The following is a 16,899-nucleotide window of genomic DNA, read 5'->3' as shown; positions in this document are numbered from 1 at the left end:
GCATCTCACTGACCTCTATGCCACACGAATGACTTTCCGTATCTCTGTCATTGGATTTGCGATTTAGAGTTCCGATACTATGGATGTATTCTGATCCTATCGATAGCGGTGGAATGTCCCTGAGTCAGAAAGACTGTAATCTGTAAAAATGCAGTGCTGCTGCTTCTCGTAGTCAACCTGCAAGATTCCGATGGAAAAGCGTTAGTTCTCTACGTGTCCTAATTTTTCTCATGAAAAATAATCATTATCACAACAACACAACTTATACAAGCTGATCTTCAGCTTTCAAACCATGACCCTGAAAGTGGGCTGGGCAGCGTTGTACGAGTTTAAAAGTTACAAAGACCATAGATTTCCTTCATCTTGAAGAGTATAAGGTATACTGCAGGGTGTCTATAAAGTCCTTATGCAACTTTCCAATTTTATAACTTTTGATGTGCATATGATTGAAAGAAACTAGAAATGGTGCATTAAAGCATAATTCATAAAGGTTTTACTTGATGCAGTTCAATTTTTTAGGCTTCAACATCATCACCATCTTTCGTAATAAATTGTTCAATCCAATTTTCCAACTTGGTGAAAACATTCTGCAGTTGCTCTTGAGTAAGGCCTCAGTCACATTTGCTCTACGGCGAGGATACGGTGGCCGTGTGCCCTCTGAATTGACAGAAACGTGCGGCGGCCGCAGAGTTTCTGCAGTGGCCTCAGGGTGGCCCTACGCCATTTGGCTATCTTTTACAGGCTGTAGGGGTCGCCGTGGAATTATAACGCGGAGTTATAACTTTTTTTCATTTCTACGTTCGCCATAGCAATTCGACAAGCCGAAAAAAAACTGGTTAAAAAAAGAAAAAAAAAAAAGAACCCACTCGTTACCGTCCGTCTGGCCACACGTTAGCCTTAAGGCCCCCTGCGGTCCCCCTGCGATCGCCTTGTGGGCACCTTGCGTCTGTTTTGAAAATTATATGGCTGCCGCAGGAACGCCCTAAGGTTACCGTGCGACATCAAGTCAAAGACCGTACGGCACCCCCACGTTTTCGGTCTCCACAAATTCTAAATACGCCATGTGGCTCCCCAAAAAATAAAAACACATGTGACTGCTACATTGTGTGACCGTGGAAATACTGCGGCCGCCGTATAATTGCTAGTGGCCGTAGATTTTGGAGACTCCACGGCCGCCGTGGCAAATGTGACTTCGGCCTAATTTCATGAATTGCATTTGTGATCACACCCTAAGTTCATCCAAAGAATGAGGTTTTTAGTGTCAAACACTAGTTTTACATAGCCCACAAAATGTACTCCAGTGGGGACAGGTCAGGCGAAAGAGGTGGCAAAGCAATTGATCCACATATGCCGATCCAATTGTCTCGGAAGATATCATTCGAGAACCGTCGGACATTCAAAGCACAGTTGCAGGGCTGTATTGCTGGTACTAGGTGATATGTGAAAGGCTTAATAGTCGTAGTTCAGAAATAAAGAAATTCTACAACATTGCAAAGTAATGTTTACCATTAAATATTGCTTCTTCCAAAAAAGAAAGGAACAATGATGTGTGACTCCCTGAGAGAACAGCAGATATTGATTTTTTTTGGTGAGTCTCTTTAATGCTGCCAGACTTCCTGAGGTTTTTCTGTCCCTCAAATGTGGTCTCTCTCTATCGAGTGCAGCCTGTGGCTGCTGGTTGCATCATTGGTTGGGACGCGGCTATGCTCCTGATGCAGTGTCCCCTTACCAATACACTGGTGCTCATTTTGCCGACCTCGGAAGGATGACAGGCTGAGTCAACCTCCTGGTGTATTTTTAATTTAGCGGCCAACGGGGCTTGAACTCAGAACCCTAGGATCCCATGCCGCCACCCTAACCACTAAGCCAACACCAGGCTTCCCCAAATGTGGTAATTGTGGTGGTTGACTTTACCACTGATGTTCAAGTTGAAGTTTCTGCATCAGAAAAAGTCATATCATCAAGAAACTCAGTGAAATTGTGGCTTTAACAACATAAATAACATTAATAACAATATTAACATGAACAAAATTTGATAAATTATCCCTTCATGTGGCATTTACTGTTTGTTTCTATTATGTGTACATCAAATTTTATAAAAATTCAAAGTTGCACAAGGACGTTATGTGTACCCTGTACTATAACGAGTATTTGTTGCAATTTTTGTCGATGATATAAAATCGTGGTCGAAAAGCCATTCCTTCATTTTTTTTCATAAAAGCAAATATGTAAAAGCAATGCCAAGCAGATCTCATCCAAACGGTTTTAGAGCACCCTCTGCTGGACATTTATCGAAGAAAAATCAAGAACGTCACAAAGTTGAAGGGTGTGTTGTATTGGCAACAACTCTTCCCAACTCCTGAATTTCCATCACATATTATTAACGTTTCATATTATATAATGTCCTTGTTATTACGGGTAATTAGAGTATCCTTTAAAGTAGATTGGCCACCCATATAACACTTTTATAATAATTCAAAAACTTTATAATGGATGCCCAAAATAATCAAATTCATCCTCAGGTGTGTTGCATTATTTGCTTCTTCATTCCTTCATTAATTTTTTAATTGATGTTTTGGTGGGATGCCCAAGTTCCTCTATGATCGTATCATGTTTATTATGAAGAAGGAAAAAGAAAGAAAGAAATGCAACATCAACTTCCTGAATGAAGCAGAGGTCATTTTGTAACGCTGTTGATGAAGTGCTCCCGAGTGAATTTTTATTATTAATTACATCACAGGATGAGGCCAGTACTACTTTTTTTATTGGTGCCTGGTGTTTCACCAAGGGCATTTGAGAGTCAACCACAAAACCGGCATCAGTTATAAGCCAGATAAAATAAACACTCCCATGTGGGCCAGCTAGGTTTTCTAATTTACAATCCAATAGCAACACAGTTACCTTCCAGAGTCGAGCATTTTTAAAATGCTTCAAAATTAAAATTCTTAAAACCAGAGCCACAAAGTCATATTTGACTTCACAACTGCTGAAATATTGGTCCAGTGTCCTTAACACCATGCCATCTTACCCTCTGATCTATTTATGCCACTCCATAATGTGAGGAATATGTAAACATACTCAGGGAAAAAGCATTATTCGGCACACTTTCAACTACATTGAAAACATGATGAAATTGCAGGTATTCATTGTTACAAGGTGCACATAAGGCTGGAAATGTTCAGTCGAAGGGTCAGGCAGGATGTTGAACTGCTGCACCACTGCATCGATGCAAGAGAAACAAGCCCAGGATACAAAGTGCTGTCCCAATAAGCAAGATGCTGACGGCAAAGATGTCGAAGAGTTTGGGTCGCAGGAGCGTGGCAGGCCTAAAAAAGAGCAGAATATCGTGTAAGAAAAGAGAGAATTGTGAGCACCAGTGGTGGTTATTTATTGTTTGTTTTTAAACTTCAAAATTACCAAGTATTGTTGGTGGGGGTGGGGGTGGGGGGGGGTTGAGGAACTTACACTCACAAAATCTCATTAGATTCGCTAAGTCAGATTTACATCAGATAATTTGAGATATGATGAGGTTTTTTTGTGAGGGTTTTTGTAAGAGTCTGCTTTTTAAATGCCAGACTTTGTGGAGACCTGAAATTATGAATAAGGGAAAGGGAGAGGGAAGGAAGGTACTGTAAATATTGAACTCTTAATAATAGCTTAAGCAATAAAGAAATGGAAGAACTTGCACAGTGGAAAAAGACATTGGGCTGAACAGGCTGATTCCAGCACACTAACATTACAATGAACTCTGTAACAAGTTCGAATTGCGAACATACCCCATGGGAGTTCATTCGTACAACTCTCAGGTGAGCAATAGCATGGACAACAGATAGTTTTGAAATTTGGTAATATTTTCATCGCATCAGAAAAAGAAACCAGAACACCTCACACGAGTGAGGCTAGTTTCATATCATCATTTGCGACTTAATTTTGAGTTGGGCATCGCCCAGCGCAATTAACATATTTTTTGATTTACATGTAACTTAGGAACATATTAATTACCGTTTTCACGAATGTTCACATAATAACCTGGATCCGTCCTTACTATCAGCGGACTTTTGCTTTCACGATTGCACGCACATAGGAATCAATCAACCGATCAATCAATAACCATCGTCGTATATCGCAGAGGCATCTGTTAGAATATTTTTTCTGATATCAACCATTCTTTTTTTTAGGTACAGAAATGTTGATATTAAATCCCTGATTGGTGGGTTGGGTGGTATCAGAAAATCTTCTTACGGGTACACCTGCATAGCATTGATAATAGATTGAGGAAGGAAAATAAGCCATTCATTGATCAACAGAATTTGTATTCACTAAAGGACATATGTCAAAATATTTGATGATATATTTGGGTTATAGAAAATTTTCTGACATCATAATCACAATGATTGGTTGACGGATTGTTGGACGGTTAACAATCCACCCACCTTTGAGGTAGATGATATCAGAGAATTTTCTCACATATGCCTCTTGTATTTATTTATCGCTTGGTTATTGTATGAATGCGAGTCAATAAGTAAGGAGACTTTTAATCTTTTTGGGACTTTTGAATCAATTTAATAGAGGCTGGAATTGCACTTTGGGCTTAGTTAATGTATTGGAAATCGTCTCTAGAATATACCTGCCAAGTTTGGTCCAATTTAGTTCACTAAAAACCGAGAAATAACCATTTTAAGAAACTGGGCCAAATGGGTCATTTCTCGGCCCAAAGGGCCATAATCGCACATAATATACCTGTCCAGTTTGGTCCAGTTCCGTTTACAAACAACCTAGAAATAGCAATTAAAAAAAAATGGGCCGACAGGGCCGTTTGTTAGCCCAAAGGACCGTAATCTGACTTTGGGCTCAGTCAATGCCTGCAGAGTGACCTCAAGAATATACCTGTCAAATTTGGTCCGGTTTCTTTCACGAATAACCGAGAAATATCAATTTTAAGAAAATGGGCTGAAAGGGCCGTTTCTCAGCCCAAAGGGCGTGAATCGCACTTTGGGCTCAGTTCTTGCCTGGGGAATGGTCTCCAGAATATACCTGTCAAGTTTGGTTCGGTTCCGTTCACTAATAACCGATAAATAACAATATTAAGGAAATGGGCCAAAATGGGCCGTTCCTCGGCCCGAAAGGCCACAATCGCACTTTGGGCTCAGTTACTGCCTGTGCATATGTGTCTAGTATATGCCTGTCAAATTTCATCGAATTCTGTTCACGAATAATGGAGAAATATACATTCAAATGAACTGCACAAGAAAAGAGAGAACGCGAGAGGCGCTTCGACCCCGTGGGATGGAAGACCCCATGGGTTAAAAAGGCATCCCAGCCTTCAGCAATCTAGAAAATATGACAGCACAAACGACTGTGAGAATCATCCCAAAAGTCTTTCCCCCACTGATTGTAACTTTTAATGCAAAGGGCCAGTGTGATCAAATGTTTTGGTGTGGACTCTCAATATTTACCGATATCTGTGTAGTGGTAAATATTACGTTTTTCACTTGTGTTTCAGGAATCAAAATAATACCATCTCGTGTGTGTGTGTGTGTGTGTGTGTGTGTGTGTGTGTGTGTGTGTGTGTGTGTGTGTGTGTGTGTGTGTGTGTGTGTGTGTGTGTACATACAGTGCCTATAGGAAGTGTACAAACATTTTCAAAATTTTCACCTTTTGTTGTCTTATAGCCTGGAATTAAATTGCGTTAAATCAGACTTTTTCAACTCTATTTACACATCGTGACCCACAACTTCCAAGTGAAGAACAAATTCTACAAATTTCAGAAAGTTAATTAAAATACAAAACTAGAACATCTTGGTTGGACAACAAATGTCCACCCACCTTATTATGGCAATTGTAAATTAGTTCAGGTGTAACCAATCACCATCACAATCTCACACCAAGTTAATTGGCCTCCATCTATGTTAAATTGTGGTGATTCTGATTATTTCAGAATAAAATCAGCTGTTCCTGTAGGTTTCCTCTGCTGGGTAGTGCATTTCACACCAAAGTCTCAATCATGAGAACCAAGGAGCTCTGGTATAAAATTGTGGAAAGGCACGGATCAGGGGATGGGTATAAAAAATACTTCAAATGCCTTTATTCTCTCTTGTAGCACAATCAAGACAATCATTAAGAAGTGTAAGGTGTATTGTACCACCAAGACCCTGCTTCGATCAAGCCGTTCCTCCAAACTGGATGACTATGCAAGGAGGAGACTGATCAGAGAGGCCACCAAGAGGCCAATGTCAACATTGAAAGAGCTACATGCCTTTATGGCAAAGACTGGTTACTGTGTGAATGTGACAACAATGTCCCGAGCACTCCACAAGTCTGTCCTGTATGGTAAGATGGCAAGAAGGAAGCCATTACTCAAAAAAGCCCATGTTGAGTCCCATTTGAGGTATGCAAAAAAACACTCTGGAGATTCTGAGCTATGTGGTAAAAAGTTTTGTGGTCTGACGAAACCAAGATGGAACTTTTTGGCCGAAATGCAAATATGACGTTTGGCACAAACCCAACACAACACATCACACAAAGAACACCATCTCTACTGTGAAGCATGGTAGTGGCAGCATCCTCTTATGGGAATGTTTCTCATCAGCAGGGACTGGGGCACTTGTCAGGATAGAGATAGAAGGAAAAATGGATGGAGCAAAATGCAGAAAAATCTCAGAGGAAAACCTGCTGCCCTTTGTTCAAATTCAAATTCAAATTCAAAGAAAGTTCAAATTCGAATGGAAGTTCACTTTTCAGCAAGGCAACAACCTGAAGCACACAATCGAAGTTACACTGGAGTGGCTGAGGAACAAAAAGATAAATGTCCTCGAGTGGCCCAGTCAGTGCCTCGACCTAAATCCAATCAAAAATCTGTAGCATGACTTGAAGATTGCTGTCCATCTACACTCCCCACACAACTTGACTGAGCTTGAACAATTTTGTAAAGAAGAATGGGAAAAATATTGCTCAATTAAGGTGTGCGAAGTTGGTAGAGACCTATCCCAACAGACTCACAGCTGTAATTGCTGTAAAACGTGCTTCCACCAATTATTAACTCAGGGGGGTAGACATTTATCCAACCAAGATATTCTAGTTTTTGTATTTTTCATTAATTTTCTGAAATTTGAAGGATTAGTTTTTTTACTTGGAAGTTGTGGGTGATGATGCGTAAATAGAGGTGGAAAAAGTCTGATTTATGCAATTTAATTCCAGGCTATAAGACAACAAAAGGTGGAAATTATGAAAAGAGGTGTAGACTTTCTCTAGGCAATGTATGTATGTGTGTAGGTATGTATGTATGTATGTGTGCATATAAATACATAAATAAACTGTGAATATCGAACTTGGAAGACAGATTGCCAAACAAAATGACCAAATAATGGTTTGAGTTTTAATCCAAGATTGCCATTTGAGGTTACAAAAATACAAAGTTATAATTCAACAAGCCGGTAGGCGGCGATGGGTCGCCGAGCATGGAAACTATAAGATATACAGCAAAATGGATGTATATAGCGGATAGGGAATCACCTTAAGATTATGCATATCAAATCTCATCCAATTCCATCTACTGATAACTACTCGGTATCCATTTGAATGAAAAGTACCGAAAATGCGGTTTGAAATCGGAAATCCCCAAAGTTTGAGGGGGTGCTGTGGGTGAACAAAGATCTAAATCGAAAATCCGGCTTGATCCTTTGTGCACAATGTATTCCAGACGATTAGTGTGAATTTTCATGACCATCCGACCATAACCCTAGGAGGAGAAGCATTTGGCGCGAAGGCACCTCCAGCTCTTGCATATTATCGATTTTTGCACGAATTGACCTTTGACCCCTGACCTAAGCGAAATCGGTCAATATGTCCTGAGGCAAAGTTGGAGTACTTATTGAGTACCATGAACCTGCAAAGTTTCATTCGTATTGATGCATTCACCTGGTCGCGAGGGGGCCTTCAATTTTCGCCAATTTTCGCGCATACCCTAATTGCAGGGGGCGCTGCGGGTAAAGTATTCCATATATCACAAAAACCGGAATATATTTGATAGAGCCTCACCTGTAGATCATTCGTGCCAAATTTCATAACCCTACGTGGGATAATGGCTTTCGGAATTGATTTTGTGTGAACGGTACAGATTTTGTAGGTTTTTCGGTTGTTGCTAGGGAACCAAAGCGTCCCTAGCAAGCATCACAATTTCCATAGCACGAGGTCATAAGATGTACCTACCACCCGAGTTTGGTCAAAATCCGCCTAAGTTTACTACCAATTATGCTGATGACAAACAAACAAAATCCAAACAAACAGACTGAATAACTGACAATAAGGGTCACCTATTTTGGTGACCCAACAGAGGAAAGGACCTGCTGATCTACATTGAATACAGACATCATGAAGCAGTTGGAAGAACAAGTCGTGTACTCAGTACAAACAAAACGAGAAGAAAGGAAACTTGTGCTTGACAGAAAGATAATCAATTTCCTTGGATCACCTGAACTCATCTACTTTCAAGGCCCTTATCCACAGATTGATGGAGAACTACTCCCCCCTCTGAGTTGGTGCCACAGCCCCACACTTTCCTCAGCTTGATGCCGTGGAAGCCATGGCCTCAAAGATCACTGAAATCTTCCACGATGAAGCTGAGTCTATGGGCCTATCACTTTCTCATCGCAGACAGATCGTTGGTCTCTGTCCTCTACCACGTCCTTTCTGGTCTTGAATCACTGCTCACCTCCATTCATTCATTCCATTCCTTTCCTGCCTGTGGAACCAACTTCCACATTCTGTTCAATTCATTCTTCCATCCAGATCTTCAATACAGCTGTTCACCACCCTCCCCCATCCAAAACCATGACTTTCCACACCCCCATTAACCACCCAACCCCTCCCACCCCACCCCCAAGCTCACCTCTTCCAAATTTCCAGCTTTTCCTTCCTGAGGTTTGATTGTATATCCATCTTGTTCACCCTTCGTTGGTTCCCCTACCACTAATTCTTTCCCACATCCCTTATTTGTCCAAATACCCTCTATTTCATCTCTCAATGTTGCTGTTGGTGTGTTTTCCTCCTCTCGTTTTTATACATGGTCTCTGCTCGTGGAAGAGCTAGGACACAAAACAGATCAGGACACAACACAACAAAGGAAACAGCAGGAGAAAGGGGGAAACACCAACATCAGGGCGGAGGGAGAAAGTAGATGGACACGGATAAACAAGGGATGCAGGTAATGATGAGTCAGTAGGTATGCAGGTAATGATGAGGAGGTAGGTATGCAGGTAATGATGAGTAGGTAGGTATGCAGGTAATGATGAGTCGGTAGGTACGCAGGTAATGATGAGTCGGTAGGTATGCAGGTAATGATGAGTCGGTAGGTATGCAGGTAATGATGAGTCGGTAGGTATGCAGGTAATGATGAGTAGGTAGGCATGCAGGTAATGATGAGTAGGTAGGTATGCAGGTAATGATGAGTAGGTAGGTTTTTTACTGTTACCTTTGTTCTGCTGCATCCTGATCCATTCTGTGTTCCAGCTCTTCCACGAGCCTTGACTTTGTGTACAAAAAAAGGGGGAAAAATGCTAAATTTATTAAATAGTAATCTCCATAGTCTCATATTTTGTTTGTTAAAATTTTATTGACAAAAGCTCAAATAGTAATGAAGAAACACGCAAGTGATTCCAAAACTCAGCCGTTTCATGGCAGACAGGCTAAGAAGGCCTATTTGTACTTCATGTGACTTTGCCTTTTGACGTTTTTACCCAATTATTAGCAGTGTCTCGCGTAGCGAACGCTGCTCTAAGAGAGCTCGGTGGTGTTCTTCTTCTTCTTCTTCTTCTTCTTCTTCTTCTTCTTCTTCTTCTTCTTACAAAACCTTTATATTAGGACTCGGCTCTTTTATATACACGATCCGGATCTCCTTAAATACTAAACACCTGTACACATCCTCGCATTAAGGGTGCCTTTTGAGAGCGTCTATCATGAACTTTTAAATATATTCGGACATTTGCTTTAAAGTTTCAAAAAGTTCACGTTACTATTTAAAGATTATTCCATTTAATGTATTGTAATTTCGTAAATACACTATATTTCGTAAATACCTAAATACACTATGACGGGTCTCGCTATTGGCTTAATCAAGGCACATGACGAAATATCGGAAGTTATTGTTGTTGTTGTTTTTTTTGTTTTTTGTTTTTAGCTGACAAAACCTTTAGGACACTGCTCTTGGACACATTTGTCCTTATTATTCATTAGTCTTCTCCATATTTTCATAAGGGTTTGTTGAAAATTTCATGACAAAAGCTCAAATGTTAAAAAAGTTGTGGACTAGACTGACTGACACAATGACACACACACACACACACACACACACACACACACACACACACACACACACACACACACACACACACGATTGCAAAACCCCATCTCCCATTGCACGCCGGATGGGCTAATAAAATAATGGCTTGCCTGTATTGCTACCATTCCCCTGAATATCTCAATGTAAGTTAGGATCAAGTTAAAATACAGGACCGGTAAAACTCAAGACTCAGGAAGATATCAACTAAAATCTTATAAATGTCTCTCAACAAATGATGGCGTCCAATAAACTGCACATGGAAGCAATATACATACAATGTTGGCAATGACATTGTGCGACAGTACTACCTTTTGCCATTTGTCCCTGACGTACCATTTTTCCTCAACCTTCGCCTGAAGGAGTGATGCAAATTTTTCCTGATCGTCAACCAAATTAATATTTTGTTCTTTTTGTTTTTCCAGCTCCTCCTTCCCCCTCTCCTCCAGTGGTTGTTCAATCCTGCAGCACATTGAGGAGTTATTATTTTTAAGAGTTCAAAAATAAAAAGTGACAATCAGTTGGTCTTCGTGATAAACTCTGATATAAGTGAAATAATGCACCTGAGACCATGTTTCTCCATTGTTTCAATCGATAAACATTTCTTCTCTTCTCTTCCCTTTTTGATAGTTTCCTTTTGTTCTGCTTCTTCCTTTGTTTCCTGAAACACAGACAATGTCAGCATGTAGGTTACATTACAGATAGTTAAAATAAAAGTGCAAGTGTTGTATCTTTACGAATAAACAAAACAAACACACAGGATCAGAGGAAACGCATTCCAATGTTCACTCACAAATATACAAGTGAGGACTTCACGGTCACCTGTAGAGAAACTTTCTTCAGTTTCAGATAGTGTTTTTGACACATAGGCGGTAGGTCGTCCACTCCGTTTAACATTGGAGAAAGGACAGCACCCAAGGCCATTCCTGAGACGTTAGTGGTGACGATCGTTGGTATGTTGGGGGTAAAAGTGTGCAAGGATCAGGTAACTTGTAATCTTTCTATTCAAACTCTGAAAGGCTTGCTTGGGTCTGTTTGTTGGAGAATTTCCATGGGATGTGTTTCTGCAGTAACATGTGCAGTGGTTGAGTCAGATCAGCATAGTTTTCTGCAAACTCGAGGTGAAGTTAGTTGCACCGAAAACGAGGCAAGTTCTGATGTTTTTTTTTGGGGGGGGGGGGGCTCTGGAAGACTAGTGATGGCCTCAACATTGGAGTTCAGTGGAAGAAAGCCTGCTAAAGACATATCGTAGTCCATGAAATCAATCGATTGAACTGGCACTTGTCATGGTTAAGAGTAATGTTTACTTTCGGTTAGTCTGGTCATCACAGTGTTAAGCCTCTGGTCATATTCTGCTGTATTGTGACCTTGTATGACAATGTCGTCGAGAAGATGAATGCATCCCTTGGTTCTGGACAGAACTGTTGCCAGTAATTTCTGGAATGCACTCAGCCCAGAGCTTAACCCAGATGACACACAGCAATAATGATAAACTCCATTATGGGTTATAAAGGCTGTCGGGTACTTGCTGTCTCCCACCATTGGGACTTGAAGACAGCGTTGTCACATGTCTGGCTTTGTAAACAATGTCGAGTGGTGGAGCTCTGCTGACAGTTTTTCGATGGTTGGTGGTGGATATTTATCAGGGATTATGGCCTTATTTATGGCTTTAAGTTCCACACACAATCAAATTTCATCTGATTTTCGACATGCCACAACCACATTTGAGATCCATGGTCATGAAATGTTTGCTGTTCAGCGATTCGCTCATAAGAGAAACGTTTGCTCCAATATCTATGATAAAAGTTACTGGAGTATGAGCCAGTTGAACACAAAAGGTTTTTCCACATTGTTGTTCCGTTTATGGAGTCAATGGAGAAAATTAGTGTTTCTGAGTTTTCTGAATCATCAATCTGTCTGACATGTCCATTTTCCACAGGTTTACATATATCTCCCAGCCAAAGTCACTCTCTTTTCATCGAGGGCATTTGCAACAAGGCATGTCTGAAAGCCACTGTACCAACATGTCCACATTTTAGATGGTTCTCCCAGCATCAACAACAAGATCATAATCTAGGTCGCCCCCCCCCCTCCAGCCCCACTCCTTTTGGCTGTTCTGAGGAATAGATAGATCTGTCTAATATGAAAGCTAAATGCTGAACGGTTTTTGAAATATCACATACACAAGCCAAGTTACTGAGATGGTTGCCTTGGCAAAAAATTCAGCCAATCACAGCCGTGATCTAATCGGGTTGAGATCATGTCATGAGGAATATATATCCGAAATATGACAGCTGAATGTTTAACATTTTTTGAAATATCGCGTGCACAAAAGTACATGGACAGGTCGGACAGAGCTCATTTTAATGTCTCTGGTCTCAAACCTTGTCGGAGAGGCGGGGGACAAAAAAGGCTGATGGAGGTATGAAACTTATTCCCACCATCCTCATCACCAAAATGTTGTATCTCACCGAATAAACACAAACACACTAGATCAGAGTTAACACGAGTCGTGTATTGTAGCCAACATGGCGGAAACTCACAAGCAGCGACCCAGGTCACATGACCCACGTATCCGCTGGGGTATCCTGTGATTACGCAAACAACAGCAAGGTTTTCCAGCCATGTGCAAGATGATGAAGTAGATCCTGCCGTTCGCAGTATTATCGATTAATACGGATGAAAACATTACATTCTTGACCTTTAAGGCCGAGCTTGCCAGGAGGAAGAACAAGTTGGAACACATGATCATCATTGGATATGTTTTGTCAGCTTGTGCACAACTGGAAAAGCTTATGATCTTCTTCATTGTGACTGGAAAAGCTTATGATCCCTACTGCCTCTCCAGATATGATTATGTGCACCACAGGCAAGATTGTGTGTGCCAGATATGTGATCCATGCAGCGAAGGCAGGGGTCTTTTAATTAGAGAGTAGTTGATGAATGGAATGGTCTCCCTGGAAAGATGGTTTCAGCAGAAACAGTAGATAGGTGGCATCTGAGTGTGATTTGTACATAGATGCATTGGAGATAGAGGGGTACATAAAATATTGACATTGGCAGCACATGAGCATCACTATGGGTGGATGATTGTAGTTGTACGTGTGTCGAGATTCTGATGTCTGTGAGAGGGTCTCATCAAAACGTGAATGTGCTGTCACCCGACAACCCCCCCTCCCCCACCAGCACTTCTTCCCCGCCTCCCCCACGCGCCCCTCTCAAAAAACAAAATATACAGCACTTTGAAAACGTTTGGGTTATTCTTGTGATATTTATACTTTTGGTTGAATTCATCATATTTTCAGTAATAACAGTTATATTTGTTTATTATTGTAAATTAGCAAGTTGCTGATGCCCGCACAGGATTCTAAACGGGGTAAGAGTGGAAATGGAAAAAATGCAAATGGTGTTTGTCTTCGAGCCGGCAAGCTGGGAGCAACAATTTGTATTCATTGCCACATCTGATGTAAATAAAATTCTCTAATGGCAGTGAGGTTCTCCATTTGAACCTGTTTGTTCGATATACGTAGCCTTCTGGTGCCTAGGGTCGGTAATATAAATTTGTATTGGTGTCAAAGCCAGTGTCCAATTGCAAATTAATAGTAGGATTAACAGCCTTTATGAATGCACCTGAAACAAACTGCTTCAGTAAATAGCAACAGTGTTATTGGCTGCTCTTAGAGCATCCATATTCTGGACATTTCCATCTGTCTGTCTGTCCATGAAACTTTGGTCAAGCCTTGGGGCTAAACCACTCAACCGATTCCAATGAAATTTGGTAGGTCGGACCAATATTTCTGGGAATCATGTGCTTTCGAATATGGGACCCCGGGCTCCAGCAACAGCCCTTTAAAGTGGTCCAAAAATCAAAAAAAAATCGAAAAATCGAAGCTTAGAGTTCTGTGCGCAATCTATCGAGCTCCCTTCATGCAAAATTTGCAGCCCGAACAAAAAATATTTGTAGGAGGAGATAGGTTTTGGGCGAGTACATGTTGAACATTTCAGAAACGGTTAATTGCGAATATCTCTAAGAGAAAGAGCCTGATTTTGATGAAACTTGGGTGAAATGTGTACAATGTGGCTAGCATGTACACAAAAATGAATGGTTGCTATGCACACCTCCGTTGCTTAGCAACAACTAAAATACTTTATCGTACATGATACACTTATTGTGGACTGTGCAAAAAAATCAATACCTCCGAAACTGGACCTCCGAGGGACCTGTTTTTTTTTGTGCCCAAGGAGAATGTCTTACAGCATCATATAAAAAAATAAAATCTTTAGCGAATAGATAAATGAAATTACCAGGGCTGCCGTTTGTTAGAGTCTCTTTGGAAACATGACTGAAATTTCACAAGGAGGGTTTCTGGGCACAAACTAAGAGGGCTGTGATAATCATATTTATTGTGCTAAATTGATTGATAGCATGTACATGAATATCGGCTCGTCACGTCGGCCAGCTTTCCTTCTAGAGCGAGCAGCCTTGTCGCCTACCGGCTAGTTTTGTAGTATCAGTCAATACCTATTGTGTCTTCCCTTTGCCTTCTAGAGTACGATCAGTCTTTTACCCATGCTTCCTGTAAATGACTGACAAATATATTCCACTTCCTTATATTGTGCCAAATATCCTTTATTACATTCCACAGTTCTGTAAGGTTAGTTGGGTTACTCTTGTTCTTCAAGGTAATCCCATATGGTCTTGAATGGACTCGTATCCAGACTCTGGTGTGGCCATTCTAAAACTTGGAGCACACCAACAGTAACCTTGTTCTCCCAATACTGTTTTACTATATCGGAAGTGTGTTTTTGATTGTCTTATTGGAAAATGAATCCTCTTCCGATTATACGATTTCCACGAGGAACTGCATGGTGCTGCAGTATCTGCCTGTACTTCTCTTTTGTTGGTGTCCCATTGACTAGTCTCGCCCGAAGGGGTTTAGTTGCAAGTCTATTGTAACGCACATGTCTGTCTGTGTATCTGTGTCCACGTCTATATATTTTCGCTTAAAATATTTTTTTTCCCTGCAACTGCTTGTCCAATCGGTGTGAAACTTTAAACACAGGAGAGAACCCCCCCCCCCCCCGTGGAGAATATTTTATTGATAACTCTGATGTCATAGGGGTCACATGATCATTACCATGCCAAAAGGAAAGTTGGGAGATCTTGTGGGCTGTTCGAGTGTGCTTGGAGACGTGAAAGAAAACTTTGGAATGACTGCAACACTCATTCGCCTCCTTGCTGTAACTTGCTGCAACAAAAAGACGACAAGATAGTCAGTCACCAATGTGAACATGATATTCACTGCATTTTCCTCCATCAAACTCACTTGTATTTTCCTCTTTCACCATGGTTCTTGTATAGTTTTATAAGATGGACTGCAAATGACACTGTGATGAGGAATCCTGGCCTGAGCTGAAACAAGGACAGGACTCGAATGCTTTGTAGATATTAAAAAAGATTTTAAATTCATCATTCCTTGAAAATAATATAATCCTGATGATAATAATCGTTCTAAAAACAATCATGTACCGAAAACATACACACCCACATACATACAGTACATACATGTGTGGAGCTGTTGAACAGCTCCCAAGATGAGAGCAGTCATTTTTAATAGGATTACCTTTTCTTAAAATTGAATGTAGCATTTAAGTGAGGAAGCCAAAGCATTTAAGATGCTCTCAGTAAGCTACCGGTTTTGACTGTTGGTAATCAAAGCAAGTCGGCTATCTCTATCTCTCTCTCTCTCTCTCTCTCTCTCTCTCTCTCTCTCTCTCTCTCTCTCTCTCTCTCTCTCTCTCTCTCTCTCTCTCTCTCTCTCTCTCTCTCTCTCTGTCTCTGTCTCTGTCTCTGTCTCTGTCTCTGTCTCTTTGTCGTGCAGCTGAACATCTGGCTTTCTTGTTGGCCCTTGTAACAACATTCTTTCAGCCTTGGGCTCGGAGAAGCCCAATCATAAATCAGCACTGTTTTGGTATAGTTCAAAAGGGAACATCTTGCAGTTAGGGTAATATATATATATATATATATATATATATATATATATATATATATATATATATATATATTGTGATAAAGATCTGCCTGACCAATAACAGATCTTCTTGCTTGTGAAAAGATCAATGCTTTGTCAGGCCAGGAGAGAATATTTGCTGGGGTGTTGTTACTTTCAAAGAATACGATATCTTAGAAAGGAAATATAAAGCTGATGGAAGTTGGAAAAATCATGAAAACAGATGAGCAGGAAAAGTATATATAAAGTAAACCAAACTGCTTGCAGGCCAGAGTTTGACTGAGCTAGTATACTGTAGGTATTCTGTGCCTTTCTACTCTCGTGTACACTTTTGGTGCGTATTAAAAGCTCTTCTCTACGACGATTGGTGTAGTCATTGCTTGATTGCAAACCCTGATCTCGACATTTTGGCATAGTTGGCAAGGGGTAAAAACAGAGCAAAAGAGGGGAACTTCTTGCTTGGTGAGACAAAAAGAGGACAGCAGCCGGCCGGCTTAAAGATAAGGTAAGAACTGCCTCTTTTTCTCGCACCGGGACATAAAGGTTCGCTGCTCT

The 16,899-nt window shown here is 40.7% G+C and overlaps 1 protein-coding gene across 1 annotated transcript in view; it reads right to left on the bottom strand.

The window, feature by feature from the left end:
• Positions 1–2,746: 2,746 nt before the first annotated feature.
• LOC147026739 (uncharacterized) overlaps positions 2,747–16,899 on the bottom strand; it is a 120,662-nt gene continuing 106,509 nt past the window's right edge. Inside the window, exons 11-14 of the mRNA XM_085883586.1 lie at positions 15,472–15,582; positions 10,897–10,994; positions 10,670–10,795; positions 2,747–3,326 (exon numbers count right to left, since the gene is read on the bottom strand). Coding sequence (XP_085739712.1) covers positions 3,191–3,326; positions 10,670–10,795; positions 10,897–10,994; positions 15,472–15,582 — 471 coding nt within the window. The 3' untranslated portion in view covers positions 2,747–3,190. The remainder of the gene's footprint in view (positions 3,327–10,669; positions 10,796–10,896; positions 10,995–15,471; positions 15,583–16,899) is intronic.

Source organism: Eptatretus burgeri, chromosome 5, assembly GCF_056783735.1.
Source record: "Eptatretus burgeri isolate ZD-2024b chromosome 5, Ebu_testis_v1, whole genome shotgun sequence".
Lineage (NCBI taxonomy): Eukaryota > Metazoa > Chordata > Myxini > Myxiniformes > Myxinidae > Eptatretus > Eptatretus burgeri.
Note: the sequence above shows the minus strand (reverse complement) of the source record. Positions and strands in the feature narration are given on the sequence as shown.